The sequence below is a fragment of the Saccopteryx leptura genome, chromosome 3, assembly GCF_036850995.1.
Source record: "Saccopteryx leptura isolate mSacLep1 chromosome 3, mSacLep1_pri_phased_curated, whole genome shotgun sequence".
Lineage (NCBI taxonomy): Eukaryota > Metazoa > Chordata > Mammalia > Chiroptera > Emballonuridae > Saccopteryx > Saccopteryx leptura.
This window is the reverse complement of record NC_089505.1, coordinates 371,654,560-371,676,043: the sequence shown is the minus strand read 5'-3', so window position 1 is coordinate 371,676,043 and position 21,484 is coordinate 371,654,560. Positions and strand designations below refer to the sequence as shown.

The 21,484-nt window shown below is 65.4% G+C and overlaps 1 protein-coding gene across 5 annotated transcripts; it reads left to right on the top strand.

The window, feature by feature from the left end:
- Nucleotides 1-490: 490 nt before the first annotated feature.
- On the top strand, nt 491-21,427 carry SCRIB (scribble planar cell polarity protein). 5 transcript variants are annotated; one of them, XM_066379609.1, is made up of 37 exons: nt 491-980; nt 2,070-2,187; nt 2,293-2,371; nt 2,463-2,552; nt 2,641-2,697; nt 2,788-2,851; nt 2,935-3,009; nt 3,081-3,225; nt 3,487-3,605; nt 3,855-4,054; nt 4,135-4,301; nt 4,383-4,513; nt 4,607-4,726; nt 4,868-5,032; nt 5,395-5,769; nt 6,410-6,472; nt 6,938-7,027; nt 8,009-8,086; nt 8,646-8,963; nt 9,060-9,140; nt 9,220-9,471; nt 9,747-9,857; nt 9,945-10,238; nt 10,324-10,512; nt 16,661-16,771; nt 16,855-16,902; nt 18,431-18,493; nt 18,905-18,994; nt 19,120-19,227; nt 19,340-19,499; nt 19,573-19,699; nt 19,798-19,983; nt 20,241-20,383; nt 20,460-20,497; nt 20,632-20,706; nt 20,915-20,966; nt 21,049-21,427. In XM_066379609.1, the coding sequence occupies exons 1-37, from the start codon at nt 822-824 to the stop codon at nt 21,192-21,194; spliced, it is 4,887 nt and encodes a 1,628-aa protein (XP_066235706.1). In that variant the 5' UTR covers nt 491-821; the 3' UTR covers nt 21,195-21,427. The 5 variants fall into 5 exon arrangements, with proteins under 5 accessions (XP_066235706.1, XP_066235707.1, XP_066235709.1 ...); XM_066379610.1 differs by lacking the exon at nt 18,905-18,994 and having other exon boundaries at nt 19,084-19,227; XM_066379612.1 differs by lacking the exon at nt 18,905-18,994 and having other exon boundaries at nt 492-980.
- The last annotated feature ends 57 nt before the right edge of the window (nt 21,428-21,484 follow it).

Sequence of the window (21,484 nt, the reverse complement as noted above, 5' to 3'; positions counted from 1 at the left end):
CTCCTAGGCCCAACCCTGGGGGGCTGGCTGTGCATGCAGGGCAAGTCATTGGGCTGCCAGAGAAGTGAGGAGGGGGAAGGGCGCTCAGCGGGCCGGTTTGGGTCCTGTCCTCCGATGTCTGCAGAAGACGGTGGGGTAGGCGTCAGGGGAAGGTGCTCCCTCTGTGCAGGGTCCCCACTGTCGGTTGCAGGGGGATTGCTGGGAGAAGGCTGACCCAGATCCTCCGAAGTCCAAATGAGAGGAGGGGTCGGGCTGGGTCGCGTGGTCACTGGTCTCACGGTGGAGGGGTCGGATGGGGCGGGAGAAGGGATTGGCTGGCACGCAGTGGAGGCGGTGAACCTCCGACCTCGGCGGACTTCAGCTCCCGCCATGCCTCGCGCCAAGGGCCGCATCTGAGCTTCCCGGCAGGCTGTGCGCAGGACGGCTACGGGCCCTCGGAGGCGTCAGCGCCGCACGGCCTTGTGGGGGTTGCAGTACCAGCGGGGATGGGCGGGCCTCAGCTTCCCGGCGGGCTACGCGGCGGCCGGCGGTTGTCGGCGGGGCAGTCCGGCGGGCGGCGGTGGCGGTTCCGGCTGCGGCAGATCGGTGGACGAGCGGGTGGGGCGGGCCGGGCGGGATGTGGAACTGCCGCCGCCTTCGCCGTCCCCTGAGAGTCTGAGCGCCGGCCGGCCCCCCGCGTGGGCCGCCGCGGGCCGAGCCCAGCGTCGCTGCGGCCGGGCCGCCCGCGCCCCTCTCTGCCCCCCGCGGGCGCCCATGCGGGCCGCGCCCCGCCCCCCGCCGCCGCCCGCCCCGGAGCCCGCGCCCGCCCGCCCGCCCGCACCATGCTCAAGTGCATCCCACTGTGGCGCTGCAACCGGCACGTGGAGTCGGTGGACAAGAGGCACTGCTCGCTGCAGGCCGTGCCCGAGGAGATCTACCGCTACAGCCGCAGCCTGGAGGAGCTGCTGCTCGACGCCAACCAGCTGCGCGAGCTGCCCAAGGTGAGCCGCCGCCGCCCCGCCCGAGAGCTCCGTGGGCCTGGGCCGGGCGCGGTCCCTGCAGCCGGCCAGCCGCCCCTCCTCCCCCGCCGGCGGCGCTGGCCACCAGGTGCCGGCCTGCGGGCGGGAGGGTCACGGATCCTAGAGGAGGAGCCGCAGAGGGAAAGCCGCGGGGGAAGTGGACCCGTGGGGGAGATGGCGATGGAAGGTGAACCCGGCCCGCGGGGAGGCACTAACTTGCCGAGCCACTTTGGAGGTGGGAGCCCCGCCTTCTCCCGGGACTGCTTTTCTTTTCCTCCTGGGCGCTGGGGTCGGGTAGGGCAGCCCCCTCGCTAAGGGGCTTGTCCCTGACAGGTCCGCTTTCTGTCCACTTCCTACTGTTGTGTCTTCGGATCAGCTCGCGTTCCTTTTCGTAAGGCCCTTCTGGAGAGGAGGCTAAAGGAAGCAAGACACAAAAGGATTTCCTTTTTGCAGACAGGGTGCTAAGTGGGCCAGTGCCTGGGGGCTGAGAGCCGCAGAGGGTGTGGCTCCGTTCTGGACTTTGACACGCCAGGGTTCTGTTCCTCCGGTCTTGTCCAGGTCCCCCACGCTGCCTGCAGCCCCTGCACGCAACACCATGTGTATGTGGCTGTCTCCTGTTCTCGCTACTTCTTTTGCTGATTGTCAAGTTATTCTTGGGCTTGGCTGGTTGCTAGGGTGCAGCGGCAGAAGCCATCGGTGGATGCGCCTGCTGGGTGGGGGGAAGAGGTGATTGAGGTGGTAGGTGGGATCCTGAGGGAACACACCGGGTAGTAAACAGAGACTTGCCAGATCAGGAGGAGATGACTTCTCTGCTAAAGTTTGAACAGGTGAGGCAAGTCCTGTGGCAGTGAAGGGCCCCCTGTCAATAGAGCTGTAGTAAGGTATGTGTGCGCTGGTATTCCCTGTGTGCACTCCCTGCTGCAGTCCAGGGTGATGTGGCAGGACCCAGGGTTCCTCTGTGGCCCGGAGCAGCAGAGGCCCAGGGGACCCAGGACCTGGGAACTTGTGTCTGCTCTTGAGGGGCCTCCTGCTGCAGGGCGCACTCCCCCTGACCTCATTGCTTACCCACAGCCTTTCTTTCGGCTGCTCAACTTGCGCAAGCTGGGCCTGAGTGACAACGAGATCCAGCGTCTACCTCCCGAGGTGGCCAACTTCATGCAGCTGGTGGAGCTGGACGTGTCCCGGAACGGTGTGGAGCTCAGGACGGGTGTGGGGTGGAGCACGGGCTTGGCCGGGAGGGCTTTGACCTCCTGGAGGCTGTGGGCTCCTCGGGTGACCCCCACTCCTGTCACAGACATCCCCGAGATCCCAGAGAGCATCAAGTTCTGCAAGGCCCTGGAGATTGCAGATTTCAGTGGGAATCCCTTGTCCCGGTGAGTGGTCGCCATGTAAGGGTGGTCGTGGCATGCGGGAGGTCCCATGGCCCCGGCCGAAACATCGGAAATCCTCCCTCCTGTGCTGTAGGCTCCCCGAGGGCTTCACTCAGCTGCGCAGCTTGGCTCACTTGGCTTTGAATGATGTGTCCTTGCAGGCACTCCCTGGGGACGTGGGCAAGTGAGTCTTCTTTTGGGTGGGGGACGTGGCTCAGCCCTGCCCCCGCTGTCCTCGCCTCCCTCACCCCACACCTCGGCCTCCCTTTCAGCCTCGCCAACCTGGTGACCCTGGAGCTGCGGGAGAACTTGCTCAAGTCCCTGCCCGCGTGAGTGGCCGGCGCCCCACCCGCGGAGGCTGGGCTGCAGGCCTGGGCGCTTGGACCACGGGTCTGAGAGGAAACTTGTTTCCCGTGCAGGTCCCTGTCTTTCCTGGTCAAGCTGGAACAGCTGGATCTGGGAGGCAATGATCTGGAAGTGCTGGTGCGGAGAGGGCGGGCCATGGGGCGGGGCGGGCCAGCAGGCAGGTGAGCTTAGGCCACTCCCCCTTCCCCTTGTTCTTGCAGCCTGACACCTTGGGGGCGCTGCCTAACCTTCGGGAGTTGTGGCTGGACCGGAACCAGCTGTCAGCGCTGCCTCCGGTGAGTGAGGATGTGGCCACCCCCATCTACCCCCAGCCGGCCCTGCCCTGACCCTCTGTGCCCGCCCACAGGAGCTTGGGAGCCTGCGTCGCCTGGTCTGCCTGGATGTGTCAGAGAACCGGCTGGAGGCACTGCCCACCGAGCTGGGGGGGCTGTCGCTGCTCACAGACCTGCTGCTGTCCCAGAACCTGCTGCAGCGGCTTCCTGACGGCATCGGTCAGCACCAGCGGGTGCCCGGACGTGTCCCGAGGCGGAGGCTGGGCTGAGGCTGGGATGGGGCGACTGCAGGCCGTGCCTGAGGAGCGGGGAGGCCGAGCCCCCTGGGCACGCGGGCAGAGCCGAGGCTCCTGGGAGGGTGTCCACACCACACCGGAGGACACGGGAGGGGTCTGGAAAGGCAGGACCAGGGGCAGGCTGTCTCCACTGAGTGGGCATCCGGCCCTCCAACCCACTCAGCCCTGTTTTCCCCAACACCAGGTCAGCTGAAGCAGCTGTCGATCCTGAAGGTGGACCAGAACCGCCTGTGCGAGGTGACGGAGGCCATCGGAGACTGTGAGAACCTGTCCGAGCTGATCCTCACGGAGAACCTGCTGACGGTAGGCACAGCGCGGGGCCTCCGCCCTGGGGGCGCTGGCTCCAGAGGCAGCAGTGGAGGCAGGAAGCACGAGGGCTTTGAGCAGGAGCGCGGGTGGGGGCCGTCCTGCGGTAGCCAGTGTTTGCTCGGACTGGAGACCGGAACCAGCTAGAGATGACCTCAGGGTTGTCATCCTTCTCCTTATCCCCAGTGGGCTCCTGCTGACCACTGACCTGTCCCTCTACCTGCACCCCACTCCACGCCCCCTCAGGCTTTGCCCCATTCCCTGGGAAAGCTGACCAAGCTGACCAACCTCAACGTGGACCGGAACCGCCTGGAGGTGTTGCCACCAGAGATCGGAGGCTGTGTGGCACTTAGTGTCCTGTCCTTGAGGGACAACCGCCTGGCTGTCCTGCCACCTGAACTTGCCCACACAGCTGAGCTGCATGTGCTGGATGTGGCCGGAAACCGGTGAGCACCCATTGCCCTGCCCAGCCCCCTGAGCTGACTGTGCCACGGGCCTCCGGAGCTGACGGGCTCTGGGCCCCCAGGCTGCAGAGTCTGCCCTTCGCGCTCACCCACCTCAACCTCAAGGCCCTCTGGCTGGCTGAGAACCAGGCGCAGCCCATGCTCCGGTTCCAGACCGAGGACGATGCCCAGACCGGCGAGAAGGTGCTCACCTGCTACCTGCTGCCCCAGCAGCCCCTGCCCAGCCTCGGTAGGTTGTGCTGCCTGGTGGTGAGACCCAGGGGTGGGCGTGGCCCCAGGCAAGGCTGGGGCCTGACGCTCTTTCCCGCAGAGGACCCGGGGCAGCGGAGCAGCCCCTCTGAGAGCTGGAGCGACACCCCGCTCAGTCGTGTCAGCGTCATCAAGTTCCTGGGGGCCCCTACGAGTGACGAGGATGCCGAGGAGGACGTGGCCGAGAAGCGGGTATGAGGGGGTGGGGTCCCTGGGGGGGGTGGCCTGTTCTCCACCCCCGCCTGACCCTGCCCTGCCCACCCCTCACCCCTGTGCCCCCTGCAGGGCCTGCAGCGTCGGGCCACGCCGCACCCCAGCGAGCTGAAGGTGATGAAGAGGGGTGTGGAGGAGCGGCGCACAGAAGCCGGCAGACCTGAGCCCGGGCCGCCGTTGCCCGCGGAGGAGGTGCCTGAGGGCAGGCACGGGCAGGGGCACATCAGCCCACAGCCTTTCCCCTTGGCCCTGGGCATCGTCCGTCCTGAGGGGGTTTCTGAAGGCCCAGGGCCCCTCGCAGGCTGACCGGCCACTGACCACCCCACCCCACAGGAGAGGAGGCTGAGCGCCGAGTCCGGCCTGAGTGAGGACTCGCCCCTGTCCACCAGCACAGCCTCCCAGGGCGAGCCTGAGGAACCGGCGGCGGAGGCCAGGAGGTTGAGCCAGCCAGAAGCCACGCCAGCCGCCCAGGAGTCCGAGGAAGAGACCTACGAGGAGGTGAGGCCAACGTGGAGGCCGCTCGACCCCCCACCCCCAAGCAGGAGTGTCAGTGTCAGCAGGACAGCCAGGGAGCTGGGGACACACCAGAGGGCGCGCCCTCTGGGGGCTCTGCAGGGGCAGTGAGGGTTACCCCCGACAGCATGGTCACACCCTTTCTCGTTCCTGACGTGACAGGTCCCCCCACAGACTGTCCCTGGCCCTCTAGCTGGTCCTGGCTGTTCCCCATGTCAGGCTGCTGTGAGCCCCTCACCGGAAGTCCCCGCCCTTGATCCTTAGGAGCTGCGAGCCTCCCGCTCACAGACTTCCCTGGGCCTTTGGGGGGTGGAGTGGGCCAGACTGCCCTCAGACTCGTCCCTCAGCCCACAGTGCGATTCGCAGAGGACACCCTGCTGCCGCCAGGGGACGAGGAGGACGAGGACGGGCCCCCGGAGGCCCCCTGGGCGCTGCCCGCCGGGAGGCAGCGGCTCACCCGCAAGGACACGCCCCACTACAAGAAGCACTTCAAGGTCTCGAAGCTGCCCCAGCCCGAGGCCGTCGTGGCGCTGCTGCAGGGGGCGCAGACCGATGGCGAGGGCCCCGTGGGGCTCGGGGGCTGGCACAACGGCCCACACATGCCCTGGGCGCCTCGGGCCGAGGACGAGGGGGACGAGGGGGACGAGGACGAGGAGGAGGAGGCGGTGGCCGAGGAGGAGGACGAGAAGGAGGAGGCCGTGGTCTCTGTGCCCTCTGTCAAGGTGGGTCCCCCCGTCCGCCCCCCGACCAGGCAGCGTGGCCTCTGGGCTGCGTTGTCACTCTCTCGCCAAGCCCCCAGGTTGGTGCTGGCGTCAGTCTCCGGAGACACGCGTGGCAGTTCTGGGCTCAATGGAGAGACCTCTCTTTAAGGGCTGTTGACTTTGCTGTTCTTTCTGGGCTGGGCCCAGAGGCCCTGCTGGTTTTGCAGCTCCATCCTGGGCCTCTGACGGCCACCGTCTTGCTGTCCTAGCTGTTTGTTCTGCCCTTTCAGGCTCTCCGCGGGGCTGGGCTCCCTCTGCTGGCTCACGGGCCCACGTGAGGCCCTGCCGGCTCCTGTCCCCCCACAGCACCCCTGTGTCTGACACTTGAGCTGTTCTGCTCTGGGCATGAGCACGATACCACGGTAGCTGAGGGCCTTGGAGGGTCAGATCTGGGGCGGCCAGGCCAGGCCCAGCCTGCTGTGGGGCCCGGCCCTGTTTGGTGGGCCAGCAGCGTCCACACGCCAGGGATCGAGGGGCTGGTGCTCGGGCTTCGGGAGCTTGGTGTGGTCTCTCTCCTCTCTGCTGGCAGCGGGCTGGGTGCGGCGGTGACGGGGCCGGGCGCTGGCTCACCTGCATGCCCTCGCTGGTCCTGTCCTAACAGGGGGTGTCGTTTGACCAGGCCAATAACCTGCTGATAGAGCCCGCTCGCATTGAGGAAGAAGAGGTCTGTACTGCTCGCTGCTCTGTGCTCTGCACCCGGGCTGCTGCCAGCTCGCTTCCCGGGCTACAGGCTCTCACACCTCCTTCCCCTTGCTCCTGCACAGCCCTCCTGCAGGAGCCCTGCCCGCCACCATGCCCCTGAGGGCCTGCTGACCTTCTGGGATGGGGTGGGGATAGATGCTGGCCTCCAGGCAAGGGAGGCCAGTCTTGGCTGGGGTACTGGGCATTTTCCATCACTCAGCCTGTCTGCAGGGCCTCAGGCCTCGGCACCCCACAGGTGGGCACCCCTCTGGCTGCCCTCCGTCGCACCCTGGGCTGCCACACTGCCAGCGGTGCGCACCTGGTCAGCTTCTCTCATTCCCAAGGCAACCCTGGCAGAGGTGTCACTGGAGAAGACAGGGCCTCCCCCACCCCCAGGGTGCCTGTCCCTCGGCCCTCCCTGGACACTGTGTGTCTGTTCTGTTTCCAGCTGACGCTCACGATCGTGCGGCAGACGGGGGGCCTGGGCATCAGTATCGCTGGTGGCAAGGGCTCCACCCCCTACAAGGGAGACGACGAGGTGAGGAGCTGCCCCTGCCGCCCCCCTCTTCCTCCCCGTCCCACCCGGCCTCCTCCCCTCCCCTCCCCGTCCCGCCCGGCCTCCTCTCCTCCCCTCCCCTCCCCTCCCCGTCCCGCCCGGCCTCCTCCCCTCCCCTCCCCGTCCCGCCCGGCCTCCTCCCCTCCCCTCCCCGTCCCCCCCCCCCGCCTCCTCCCCTCCCCTCCCCTCCCCTCCCCTCCCCGTCCCGCCCGGCCTCCTCTCCTCCCCTCCCCTCCCCTCCCCGTCCCGCCCGGCCTCCTCCCCTCCCCTCCCCTCCCCGTCCCGCCCGGCCTCCTCCCCTCCCCTCCCCGTCCCCCCCCCCCCCCGCCTCCTCCCCTCCCCTCCCCTCTCCTCCCCTCCCCTCCCCGTCCCGCCCGGCCTCCTCCCCTCCCCTCCCCGTCCCGCCCGGCCTCCTCTCCTCCCCTCCCCTCCCCTCCCCTCCCCTCCCCGTCCCGCCCGGCCTCCTCTCCTCCCCTCCCCTCCCCTCCCCGTCCCGCCCGGCCTCCTCTCCTCCCCTCCCCGTCCCGCCCGGCCTCCTCTCCCCACCTCTCGGCCGTTTTCCCTGAGGCTTTCAGTAGCTCGCAGGGCAGTTGCGGGCACTGTGGAACCTCATGTCTTGTTCTCTGCCGGTGCTGCCCTTGTGCCGCCTCCCTGGTTCCTGAACACTTGCTCTCCCTTGGCTGCTGGGTTCCGAGTCCCACCCTCCCCACATGCTGACCACCCTCCCGCGGCTGCACTTGAACTTGGGTGGGATCTCCTCAGGGCAGCTCTGCCCCAAGGCCAGTTGCCTCTGAGCCTGGTTTGGGTCAGAAACCATTCCTTTAGATCGACCTACACCATGTAGCTCAAGAGACCACAGTGGCCCAAGCCTCAGCTCCCTGACTGTCCGGCACCCTGGTCCTCTCTACCTGCACGGGCCCGGGGGGCTGCTGGCCTTGGGCTCAGCTGCCGCTTGTCCTCTAGGGTATATTCATCTCGCGGGTATCCGAGGAGGGCCCCGCAGCCCGGGCCGGAGTCCGCGTGGGTGACAAGCTCCTGGCGGTGAGTCAGCAGCCCCCGGCCACCTTGAGTTCTCTCAGGATCCACAGTGTCCCCACACAGGCTGCCACCCCTGTGGGGGTGGGGGGACGAGCACTAGACCCTAGGCAGGTGGAGACTCACGGGGCCCCGGTTAAGTGCTGGCTCTCCCTGGAGAAGACTTCCCTTCAGTGGGTGCTGCTCCTGAGGGCTGGCGTGGGAGGTGGTCTCACCCCCAGTGGACATGGGGTTGGGAATCGGATGCCTCTTCTGGAGCCCCTGCCTGGGCACCCAGCCACCCAGGCCTGGCAGGTGTATAGGGGCCCTTGGGTGTTTGTCCAGGTGGCACAGGTGCTGTCCCAGATAGCCGGGAGAGCTGAGGACGGGAGAGCTGAGGACAGAAGAGCCTCGCGAGGCAGGGTCAGAACCCTCGCAGCCCCAGGCGTCCTCGGCTGTGGGACTGCTCTGGCGAGGGACAGTGGAAAGAGTGTCTCTGGGACTCAGACGTAGACCAGCAGGAGGGGCCCCACCGGTGGAGCCTGCGTGCGATGGGGCCTGCACTAAGGTGCACTGCGGTCTGTAGGTGAACGGCGTGGCCTTGCACAGCGCGGAGCACCACCAGGCCGTGGAGGCGCTGCGGGGGGCGGGCACCACTGTGAAGATGCGGCTATGGCGGGAACGGATGGTGGAGCCCGAGAACGCAGTCACCGTCACGCCTCTGCGGCCCGAGGATGACTACAGCCCCCGAGACCGACGGCTTGGTGGTCTGCGCCTGCCCCAGCCTGAGACCCCTGGGCCCCTCCGGCAGCGCCACGTGGCTTGCCTGGTGCGCAGCGAGAAGGGGCTAGGCTTCAGCATCGCCGGTGGAAAAGGCTCCACGCCCTACCGGGCTGGTGACGGGGTGAGCCTGGCAGCAGGGGCAGAGGGGCTGGGCCGGCACCAGCCACCAGCCTCCGTGTCCCAGCCTCTGCTGCACGCTCCCTCCCGCCCTCCACAGGGAATCTTCATCTCCCGCATCGCCGAGGGGGGTGCTGCCCACCGGGCGGGCACGCTGCAGGTCGGCGACCGTGTTCTCTCGGTAAGTGGGAGCCGTGGGGCCTGCCCGGCGCTCCCTCCCAGTTCTCCAGGGAGCCTCCTGACCAGCCTCGCTCTTACAGATCAACGGGGTGGACATGACGGAGGCCAGGCACGACCACGCGGTTTCTCTGCTGACTGCTGCCTCCCCGACCATCGCCCTGTTGCTGGAGCGTGAAGCTGGGGGAGCCCTTTCCCCCAGCCCCCCACCACACCCCTCACCACCCACTGCTGCTGCCACCGCCCCGGTCACTGCCACCCCTGGTGACCCTGGGCCACTGAGGCTGGCCCCCAGTCTACTTGCTGCTGCCCTGGAGGGGCCGTACCCAGTGGAGGTGAGACCCGAGGCCCCTGCCCACCTGCAGCCTCCTCCATGTCCACACATCTCCAGGTGGCAGAGTGGCCGCTCTGGTCCTGGGACGCTGGGGCTTCGTTCCTTAGCACAGCGTCCTCTCCAGCGGCCCTACCTGCACCCAGCATGGACAGCCCCACCCGATCCCTCAGCTGCAGCTGCCCTAGGGCCTGTATACCGTCTGAGCTGGAGCAGCACCCGTTAGCTACCCTGACAGGCGTGTCCTGGTCAGCCCCTCACGCCCCATGGTGTCCCCAGGAGATCTGCCTGCCAAGAGCCGGGGGCCCCTTGGGCCTGAGCATCGTTGGGGGCTCCGACCACTGCAGCCACCCGTTTGGAGTTCAGGAGCCTGGCGTGTTCATCTCCAAGGTAGAGGGGGCCGCAGGCGCCTGTGCGAGGCGGGCACCCAGGCGTGGTCATCGGAGCCCTGCCCACCAGACCCACCCTGCCCCTCAGGTGCTGCCCCGGGGCCTGGCTGCGCGCTGTGGCCTGCAGGTTGGGGACCGCATCCTGGCGGTGAACGGGCAGGACGTGAGGGAGGCCACGCACCAGGAGGCCGTGAGCGCGCTGCTGCGACCCTGCCTGGAGCTGGTCCTGCTGGTGCGGAGGGACCCCCCGCCCCCGGGCCTGCGGGAGCTCTGTGTCCAGAAAGCCCCAGGGGAGAAGCTGGGCATCAGCATCCGTGGGGGCGCCAAGGGCCACGCAGGGAACCCCTGCGACCCCACAGACGAGGGCATCTTCATCTCCAAGGTGAGGGCAAGCCTGCCGGGTGCTTGAAGTGGACGAGGGGCCTCGGGCGGCCAGGCCTCAGGTGCAAGGTCTGGTGTCCCTGCAGGTGAGCCCCGCTGGCGCGGCCGGGCGCGATGGCCGCCTGCGAGTGGGGCTGCGGCTGCTGGAGGTGAACCAGCAGAGCCTGCTGGGCCTCACGCACGCCGAGGCCGTGCAGCTGCTGCGCAACGCGGGGGACTCCCTCACCGTGCTCGTCTGCGACGGCTTCGACACCAGCACCGCCGCCCCTGTTGAGGTCAGTGCCCCCGCGTGACCTGGAGGAGTTGCAGCGAGCTGACCCCATGTGGTCAGACAGCCAGTCCTGTGGCCCTCGGGCTGGGTGGGGCTGTGGGGCACGGGCAGCACCAGGTCAGGCGGGGGCATGAGCAGGTGGCACGGCCAACACTAGAAGAGGGTGAAGGACCTACCGCCAGTAGGCAGCTCCGACCCTGCGTGGCCACTAGGCCCGCACAGGCCGGCTCAGAGCCAGGCGCACAGCCAGACCAGGGCTCCTGAGATGGTGCCTGTACTCCTGTGGGGACCCCGTCCAACTCGGCCTGGGAAGCCCCTCAGTGGAGAGCTCACTGCCCAGGTCTTAACCAGAGTGGGGTGTGTGAGGGGAACCCGGCTGGGTTCCTGGGGCCTGCCGCCTGGCCCGGCCCGTATCCTGGACAGAGCCAGGCCCCTGCGGTGTCCTCTCCGCTCAAAGCAAGGGGGTCCGTATCCTGGACAGAGCCAGGCCCCTGCGGTGTCCTCTCCGCTCAAAGCAAGGGGGTCCGTATCCTGGACAGAGCCAGGCCCCTGCGGTGTCCTCTCCGCTCAAAGCAAGGGGGTCGCGCTGTCTCGCCATCTTCCTTCCCCACCACTCTGGGCCCCTTGGCACAGCTGGTGTGACAGCGTTGCTAGTGGCCCCACACAGGCGGTGGCTTTTCCCCCGCAGTGGCCACAGCTCAGCCGTGAGGGTGCTTGCTGGCAGCATCTCTGGGATGGCGTGGTCCCTGCAGATGGGCTCGTCTTCAGTAGATCTCCGGATGTGACCTCCTGCTGGCCTGTCCCTGCACAGTAGTGGGGAGAGCAGGGTTTGCAGCCATGTCCTTTGCTCCAGGCTGGACACTGGTCTGGAGGCCATGCGTCGCAGGCCCTGGAGCCCCGTGCTCGTGTCTGCCTTCATCCTCATGGGGATCTGGGGGGTTCCTAAGGAGGGACTGCTTGTGTGGGGGGCTTAGGTCCTGGGCCGTGTCTTCCCCAGAAGGTGCTTTGCCTTTGTTTCTTACTTAAGACAATTTTAGTTAATACTATTTTCAAGCTTTTTGTTCAGAGAGAGAGTAAGTGCAGCTTCGGGGTGACCGGTCACACTCCCTGAGCTCTGGGGCCACACTTGGCTTCACTGTCTGACCGGAGGCTGCCGCCCTGGTGGCCCTGAGGGCTTGCACGTGTGCTTCCCACGCCCACGGCTGTCTGGTGGGGGTCCCAGCGGGCGTGGAGCCACCTGTGCCCACGGGAGCTTCTGTGCAGCACACACATCTGTCCCGGGGTCGGGCAGGTGGTGTCATCTTGTTTCTGTGTCTTTTGGCCTCAGGGAGTGTCTTGTCACGTGACGTGCATGCAGTGGTTCTCATGATGTAAATGTCTTGTCTTACTGCGCGCAAGTGTTTTTGCCATTTTCACTTTTTTTAAGAGAGGGAAGGGAGAGAAACATCAATGGCTGCTCTACTATTCACGCACTCACTGGCTGACTCTTGCGTGCGCCCTGACCGGGGACCGACCCCACAACCTTGGCATGTTGGGACGACACTGGGACCAACTGAGCCGCCCATCCAGGGCTGTCACTTTCGCTCTTTATGAATGCTGTCTTTGGAGTCACAGAAGTCTAAAATTTCTTTGAATGATGTCTTCTCATATTTCCTTCACAACCTCTGTTCAGGTGTCTGCTCAGGAATGCCTCCCCATGCGGGGCTAGCGACACTCTCATCTGTTTCCCTTTAGCGGTTCTGCGGTTTAAGTGCAGCTTTAGCCCACGTCATCCCAGTGACCTGGGGTGGGGACCGCCGTGGTCCTAGCCAGGTCCCTCTGTCCGTGACCCGGGCTCTGCATCTGGATGTGACTTTCTTCTCTTACATGCTGTCACTTCGGGGTGTGTTTGATACCTGAGTAGCTGAGTCACTCACCTTAGGCTCTTCTCTGTTGCCACCTGGATCCTGGCTCCACAAGGCAGGGGGCCAGCACTGTCCACCCCTGTAGGACAGGGTGGAATCCTGGCTCCACAGGCAGGGGGCCAGCACCTGTCCACCCCTGTAGGACAGGGTGGAATCCTGGCTCCACAGGCAGGGGGCCAGCCCCTGTCCACCCCTGTAGGACAGGGTGGAATCCTGGCTCCACAGGCAGGGGGCCAGCACCTGTCCACCCCTGTAGGAGTCGGGGTTTGTCAACAGCTTTCCTGTGTTTCGATTCTGTAAACTTGTCTTCGTGTCACCTGCGCCCTGGCCGCCTTTCCCCAGTGTGATCCGAGCAGCGGGTGGTGTGGGACTGCCCTGGGGACGTGCTTCTTCCTGCCCTGCAGCTGCTGCGTCCTGTTCACACTTGCTGTGGGGCCTCCTCCGAGCAGCAGGCTCATCACCTCCTGGGGTGGTCGGGAGGATTCGGCAGGAGACAGCACTGCTCCCACCCGCCTTCTGTCGGCCACTTGTGCGTCCCAGAGTTCTGACACCCTGACCCTCAGGTGTCTGGGACAAGGCGGAGGACACTCTTACTGGTGTCCTTCTATGGCCGTGCCCCCTTGATCCTCTTCCTTCTGTCTTCTTACCCCTGTCACACGTGCCAGAGTGGTGTGTGAGGAGCCTCGTCTGAGCCAGCTTTGGCGTTTCCATCACGCCTTTCTGTGCAGCGCCTCTGTGGTCCTGACTCGGGGGAGAATCCGTTAGTTATGCCTTTCGTGGCCAGCGCTTCTGCAGCCTGCCTGAGGGAGAGCTTCTTTATCAGCTGCTCTCCTGAAACACATCATGAACACAGCACGGCTCTTGCATTTGTCACCTTGAGTGACCAGCTGGTGCCTGGGAAACCTCCCAGGGTGGCTGGGCGGTGCTCTCTGGTTTTGTTGACTGCGGTTATGAACTCGGGGTCGTGTGTTCCACGCCTGTGCTCATGTCTCACTCCTTGGGCAGGGCGGCTCCCAGGTCTTGTGGCCTAATGCCTGTCACTTGATGGCATCCTTGCCGTCCGCCATTACTGGTGTCCCTGGTGGGTCTCTGTGCTGATGGAGCCTGGAGAGAGCATGTTCGTAGAAAAAAAAATGTTTGTAGTGTTATTTTCAATCTCTATTTAAGGTTGTAGGCTTTCTACTCAGGTTTGTGGTTTTATGTTTGTGGCTTTCTCACTGAGAATTCTTAGACATCATCACCATAATTACACAGTAGTTTCAGGTTTCAATACCAATATTACTACTTACTAATAATAAAACATTGGGAGCAATTTAAGATTTCTTTGTTTTTAGGACTTACTTACCCAAGTAGTATGTGCACTCAAATCCTGAGTTTTTAAGTCACTTGAAATAATTTTTCATGTTGTTTTGCTGCCAACTTGAAAAACCTTGTTTCCTAATAGTGTAACCCTCCCATTCACGTGGCCCCAAAAGCACGGCACGGCACGTGAGGGGTCTGGCTTAACCCTGTGCCCCAGCAGGCCACCATTGGTGTTGGTCTACCCTGTGATTCATGCCTTCTTCAGGAATATAAGTGAATGCGTAAAGTAATTTTAAACTCAGAGAAAAGAGCCTCTCTGGGCAGCCCCATGTGCGTCTCACCTCCCAGCGGAGGGCGCGGCCGGGGCATACCAGCAGTCTCCTGACACGGGCCTTGAACTTCTGACCAGCACGGCCACCAGTGTGTGAAGCGCCCCTTGCTGTGGGTCTGTCTGTGGGTGCGTCTTGGGCAGGATCTTCACAGGAGGGACACTCTTGGCAGGTGCATGGGGAGCAGTTCGTCCCGTTCCTGATGATCTTCACGGTAATGTTGGGTGGCTTCCCCGCTACAAAGTGGCTCTTTCCCCTTTGAAATTAATAGCTATTTTGTGGGAGGTCTTTGAGAGTGTCTGAATGTCCCAGTCATCAGATTTTCGCTGCCCCCTCAGCCTCATGGACGTGTCTGGCACCAGCTCCGTGGTGGGTGCTCCCAGGCTCTCTGCTGTGAGGAGGAGCCTCCCTCCTCCGAGCAAGTGTGTTACCAACTTGCCCTTAGTGCATCCGTGATGGTGTCCTGACGTCACGGATGACAGTCTGTCATTGGTGCTGTCAGTGTCGATGTGCAGATGGTCCCAGCTCTGCTGAGCACGGACTTCCAGGGGTCCCTGCCCCTCTGCATGGCCCACCTGCCTTTACTTTCTGGCACAGGGGACGTCCTGGGCTCACCTGTGCTTTCCCACCAGCCCTGCAGTAACAGTTCTCTGAGGATCACTAGTCCATTTATTGGAAAGTGGTATTGAAGCCAAGATCTGGGCCCTTGGTGTGCTCGTGGCCATCGGGTGTCATGGTGTCAGGCCCTCAGTGGCTGGGGTTCTTTGTGCAAGTGTATGCACACCAACACACAGTCCCTGTGACTCAGGACGGGCATCTCACACTCCAGCGTCACATGGACTTGCTGCTCAGCCCTCCTGTGAGCGACATCCTGCCGGGTCTGGGGACCCGCCTCGTTCTGCCGGTGGCTTTGACTCAGTTGGGATGCTGAGGAGCCGAGTGCCTGAGTTTTTGCTGTTGAATCTCTTGGTTTTGTCAGTCAGTCACATGTCCATGCCTGCTGGAGCTGTTTGTCACACTCCTCCATGTTTGGTGACCTTGGTTCTCTGTGTGGCCCCTGTAGCTCACAGTCACTGAGCCATCCTCGCCCAAGGTGCCACTGCCTCTAGGGTGCTTTCCACCCGAGTGCTGGCCTCCCTGCTGACCCCCCTGCCCTCCTCTGTGCCTTCCACCCGAGTACTGGCCTCCCTGCTGACCCCCCTGCCCTCCCCTGTGCCTTCCACCCGAGTGCTGGCCTCCCTGCTGACCCCCCGCCCTCCCCTGTGCCTTCCACCCGAGTGCTGGCCTCCCTGCTGACCCCCCGCCCTCCCCTGTGCCTTCCACCCGAGTGCTGGTCTCCCTGCTGACCCCCCTCCCTCCCCTGTGCCTTCCACCCGAGTGCTGGCCTCCCTGCTGACCCCCCGCCCTCCCCTGTGCCTTCCACCCGAGTGCTGGTCTCCCTGCTGACCCCCCGCCCTCCCCTGTGCCTTCCACCCGAGTGCTGGTCTCCCTGCTGACCCCCCTCCCTCCCCTGTGCCTTCCACCCGAGTGCTGGTCTCCCTGCTGACCCCCCTCCCTCCCCTGTGCCTTCCACCCGAGTACTGGCCTCCCTGCTGACCCCCCGCCCTCCCCTGTGCCTTCCACCCGAGTGCTGGCCTCCCTGCTGACCCCCCTCCCTCCCCTGTGCCTTCCACCCGAGTACTGGCCTCCCTGCTGACCCCCCGCCCTCCCCTGTGCCTTCCACCCGAGTGCTGGCCTCCCTGCTGACCCCCCGCCCTCCCCTGTGCCTTCCACCCGAGTACTGGCCTCCCTGCTGACCCCCCGCCCTCCCCTGTGCCTTCCACCCGAGTACTGGCCTCCCTGCTGACCCCCCTGCCCTCCCCTGTGCCTTCCACCCGAGTACTGGCCTCCCTGCTGACCCCCCTCCCTCCCCTGTGCCTTCCACCCGAGTGCTGGCCTCCCTGCTGACCCCCCTCCCTCCCCTGTGCCTTCCACCCGAGTGCTGGCCTCTCTGCTGACCCTCGCCCCTCCTCGCCCTCCTGCAGAGGCTCCTAGCCCTCTGGTGGTCACTGCCATCAGGCTTCCTGCGCCACAGCCAGCGGGCAGGTTCTGGCCCCCAATGAGACATCCTGTCCACGTGGAGGGGTTCTCCGTGCCTCCCCAACTCTGGTTCCTGCTGCTGCTGGAGGCTGAGTGGCCCGTTTTTCCCCGTGGGGCGGGAAGTGAGCCTGTGTTCACACCTCCGTGCTCGTGGCCGCCACTTGGGCCCACCTGGCTGCTACTTCCTGACCGAGACTGCACTTGGTGCCTCCTGGCTCAGGCTTTTAGGGTCCGAGCCTTCCCGGTGCTCACCTTGCAGATATCAGACGGGCCTGTTGTGGATAGTGCCCTGAGTCACCGAGCGCCTCGTCCCTGCCCTCCTCTTGGTGTTCCCATTCTTTGCTGGGTGGCTGTGCAGGGTCAGTGTGCCCAGCCCCCCAGCAGCGGGACCCTGTATTGCCTCAGCGTCCCAGCACGTGTCCCACATGACCTGCAGCCACCCTGTGTCACAGACAGCGGCTCGTTCTCCTGGGCAGCCGGCAGTGCTCACAGCCTCCCCGGAGACCCCTCACCAGGCACATGCTTGCTGTCCCCTCAGGTGTCCCCGGGTGTCATCGCCAACCCCTTTGCGGCAGGCATCGGTCGCCGGAACAGCCTGGAAAGCATCTCCTCCATTGACCGGGAGCTGAGCCCTGAGGGCCCCACCAAGGTCAGAACCACCTGCGGCCAGTGGCCCCAGGGCCGGCGAAACTAAGGCCGCAGGTCACTGACCACTGTTTGCTCTGCTTACAGGAGAAGGAGCCGCCTGGCCAGACATCACAGTGGGGACCAGAAGCCACAGTGAGTGTCTGGCTGTTGCTGCCCCACATGCTGGCCCTTGGTTCTGAGCTCTGGCAGGCCCTCCCTGCTAGGCATGCAGGGTGGACACAGCCCGAGGGGTTGTGGGCGGCTGAGTCCCAGACCCTGCTCCGTGGTCCTCAGAGCTGCCCGCCCCACGCTCAGTCACAGACATAGCCCTCCTCACCCCTGCGTCCACCCAGCTTGCTGGCCATGCCCTGGCCGCTGTGCCCAGCACAGGGTCCATCTCCCTGGGTCACACTTGTGGTCTGGACTCTGCCCACCTGTTTGCTGGCTCATCCCTGCCTGAGCTCCATCCTTCCACGTCAGACCCCAAAGGACAGCGGTTCTGGGTGGACACCACAGGGCTCCTGCCCCTGGGCCAGGCCTGAGATGGCAGTGGCGAGCCCTCGCTGGGCAGAGTGGGCTTTAGAGGAACCCAGGTCAGGCCTACAGTGCTGGACTGGCCAGGGCACCCAGGCTGGAGCTCCACCTCCCGACCTGGCTCGAGCTGTGTCCCTTGTCACTGTTGAGCCGAGCCATGCGGCCGGTGCTGCTGTGGCCTCTCTACAGCTGAGAACCAGAGGCTGGGGGGGGGCCTGTGAAGGCCGTCACCCCCACCCCTCTGTCTCTCGCCCAGACTCACAGAGCAAGCAGGCTGGTGTGGGGAGCATACAGGCCAGGGGGTTCCTAGCAGGCCTGTGGCAGGGCAGAGCCATCGGGTCCTAGTGGGACAGGGCACAGGCCACCACGGGGGGGGCTGGTTGGAGCAGCTGCGAGGAGCCGTGGAGACCAGGGCTGGGGGGAGAGGCCTGGCAGTGACAGCTGGGCTGGGGGTGGACTGGGCAGGGTGGACGTTTAGTCCTTGCTCCTCCCGAGAGGTATAAATACCCTCCCAGAGGCTGTCTAGCCAGCGCCACTGAGAGAGCCCTCGGGAAGGTGAGTGGTGGGCAGGGGGGCACCAGAAGGCGCTGGGAGAGGAGCTGACCCTCCCTCACTTTCTCCCTCAACCAGAAGCCCCCAGGAGGGGTAGGGACCCAGGGTCCTCTGACCAAAGGGGCACAGCTGGGGTGGCTGGCAGGAGGCGGGTACCTCTGAGACTCGGGAGGGCAGCTGTGGGGCAGCGCACGGCCTCGGCCCGGAGCGCAAGGGCTTCAGCGCCTCTGCCCCAGCCCCCACCCTCCAGCTCTTACTCTGTCCCGTCTCCGCGTGGTCTTGGTCTCTCTTCCCATCTCTCGTCAAGCGCCTGACAGCCCTCGGCCACAGACATGCCAGGGGTGGGGAGGGGGAGAGCAGAGGCCAAGCATGCCCCAGGCCTCCCTGTTTCCTGGCATTGTGGGTGGAGGGGGGGCCTGGTCGGCCCAGGATGTGGCTGAGCAACAGTCCAGGCCCATCTGGGGCTCCTGTCAGGCCAGGGAGCTGAAGACTAGCCTCTGCCACCAAAGCAGGCACCCCACCCGCCAACTCCTTGTGGGCCCCCAGCCCTGTCGTCCCCTCACCTCACCCACCTCCTGGCTCCTGGCTCCTCCAGGTACCAAGCAGGGCCGCTGGAGGGAAGATGGCTGAGGCCCCTTGCTCCCCTGGCAGCCAGCAGGTGAGTGTCCATTGGGGGGAGGGCTGGAGGACAGTGCAGAGGTATGCTTGTGTGCAGCACCTTCTCTGGGAAAGTGCTGTGATGGGACAGCCCGCCCCCGGTGCCACCTCTCTGGGAGGGCACAGCCTGTGGGCACCTTGCCAGATCTGACTGGCAGTGGGGGTAGGGAGCTTCCTGTGGCTCCCTGGGCAAATGGGGCTGGGTGGTCAAGGGTTCCCCAGTACCTGGGAGCTGACCTGGCCCTGCCCCTTCCTCTCCTCGCCTGCCAAGCTCCCTGGTTCTGCTGCATGGGGACTCTGGTCACCCACCCCACTGCCACCTTGGCTCCATCTCCATCTTTCCCCCTCTATTCCCTCATTCCTTACCTGAATCCCTGGTCCCTCCCTCTGGTCCTGCCCCTGCCCTTTGCAGACAAAACCCGGGGTGATCCAGCCACTGGCTCAGGCCTGGCCAAGGGGCTCCCCGGCTTCCAGGGGCAGAGGCAGAGGCGATCCCTGCTCTGTGAGTGCCCTGACCTGTGGGGGGTGGGGGTACGAGGCAGTCAGGGGGAACAGGTGTGGGCTGGGGTGTGATGGCTGCAGCCTCGACAGCTGTTCCAGCGCAGCTCACAAGAGCCTCGCCCCCAGCCCCCCTCCCCACCCTCCCCGGATGAGCTGCCTTCTGATGTGAAGCGGGCCTACAGGACCTTCGCTGCGGTGCCCGGCCCGCACCCACCCCAGGACCCGACTACCCACGTACGTGTGCTGGCTGCCCATCCCCACCTGCGAGCACCTTCCGTGTGGAATGCGGTGGGGGGTGCAAGCCCAAGCAGAGAGCTGCCCTCGTCTCAGATTCCCCTCCCCACAGACCCCCATGCCTGGGCCCACCGCCTCCCCAGAGCAGCTTTCCTTCCGAGAACGGCAGAAGTACTTTGAGTTGGAGGTGCGGGTGCCCCAGGCGGAGGGCCCCCCAAAGCGTGTGTCACTGGTGGGTGCTGATGACCTTCGGAAGATGCAGGAGGAGGAAGGTGAGCTGGCGGTTAGCCACCGCGGGGGGCGGCGCAGGGGCTGGTCCCTAAGCCGGTCTCCCCTCCCCCCCAGCCCGAAAGCTGCAACAGAAGAGGGCGCAGATGCTGCGGGAGGCGGTGGACGCAGGGCTGGAAGGGGAGGCCCCGGACAACGAGGAACCAGAGGAGGAACCTCCCTGGGCCGAGGGCCCTGCTGCAGGGTGAGGCGGGTGAAGGGCAGGCACCTCCTGTCCCCCAGGCGCGGCCCTCCCGTCGGGGCCTCGCCCACCTGGCCTTCCTGCCCTGTCCCTTGATCCAGGCTCGTCCCGGCGTCCCCTCCACCCCTGGGAAGCGGCGCCCCAGTGCGGACGGCCAAAGCTGAGCGGCGCCATCAGGAGCGGCTGCGCGTGCAGAGCCCAGAGTTGCCGGTGCCGGAGCGGGCACTGTCCCCTGCGGAACGCCGCGCCCTGGAGGCCGAGAAGCGGGCTCTGTGGAGGGCAGCGAGGTGAGGTCCTCCCGCGCCGCCCCCGGCCACCCGCCCTGCCCACTGCCCCTACAGCCCCGCCCCAGTCCTTACAGCCCCGCCCCCAGTCCTTACAGCTCCGCCCACTGCCGCCCGCCCCAGTCCTTACAGCCCCGCCCATTGGCCCTACAGCCCCGCCCCCAGTCCTTACAGCCCCGCCCACTGCCCCCCTCCAGCCCGCACAGCCCCGCCCACTGCCCCTGCAGCTCCGCCCAGCCTCGCCTCTCCATTCTTTGCAGGATGAAGTCCCTGGAGCAGGACGCCCTCCGCGCACAGATGGTTCTCAGCAAATCCCAGGAGGGCCGGAGCAAGCGTGGGCCCCTGGAGCGGCTGGCTGAGGCCCCCTCGCCCGCACCCACCCCGTCACCCACCCCCTTGGAAGGTCTGTGTGTCCTATAGGCGTGGGGGGCTTGGCCTGCAGCACAGACCTCTTCCAACGACCATTTCTTGTTCCCCAGACCTCAGCCCCCAGACCAGCACCTCCCCTGGACGTCTGGTGAGGACCAGCGGCCGCGGCCTTTCCCCACCCCGTCCAGGTGGCATGGGGGCAGGGATCCCACCCGTACCCCACCCCTGCTCCTCTTCTCAGCTCTCTGCCTCTGCCTCTCTCCCTCACGCTGTCCTCTCAAGGCCTTGTCTGGGAGGAAGTTCGACTACAGGGTGTTCGCCGCCCTGCCTTCTTCCAGACCTGTCTATGACATGCAGGTACCGGGCCCTCCCGGCCCTTGTGCCTACAGCCCCGCGCCGCTGCTGGGACCTCACCCAGCCTGTCCCTGCCTCTGGCACCTTCCCTGTCTCTCTTTCTGGGGCCAGACCTGTTCCTGGGGTGTGGGGCCTCCCCACCCAGGCTCACATGGGTGGTTTTCAGCAGGTCTGGGGCAGAGCTCTGACCCATCCCTTCTCCCCGCCACAGTCCCCAGATTTTGCTGAGGAGCTGAGGTCCTTGGAGCCATCTCCCAGCTCAGGTGAGTTGCCTGGACAGGCCAGGGGTGCACATGGGGTGCATGGCCCCCATCACCTCACTCCTTCCCTGCCTCTGCTTGCCAGGCCTGCAGGAGGAGGATGGAGAGGTAGCCATGGTGCTTCTGGGCAGGCCCTCACCAGAGGCCATGGGCCCCGAGGAGGTGACACTGTGCAGCAGCCGCCGCCCAATGCGGCCGGGGCGCCGCGGCCTGGGCCCGGTGCCTTCCTAGATGGTCTGCATCTCTTCTCAGACTTGTGGTGGAGACCCTGCCAGCTCCAACACCACCCTTGCCTCAAGTCTTTTAACCTGGGTGTTAGCATTTTAAAGAGACTCTTGAGGAGTTCTGGCCACTAACTGCCCCCTCCCCAGCCGGGACCTCTTGGCAAGACTGTAACTAGTGATGTTTGTACAACCAAAGACTCTATTTTGTGGTTTAAGGAGAATAAAATTGACTACATTTTATCTTCTGTCTGTGGGTCTACCCATGTACACATCCACGCCCACCCTTTCTGCCCCTCC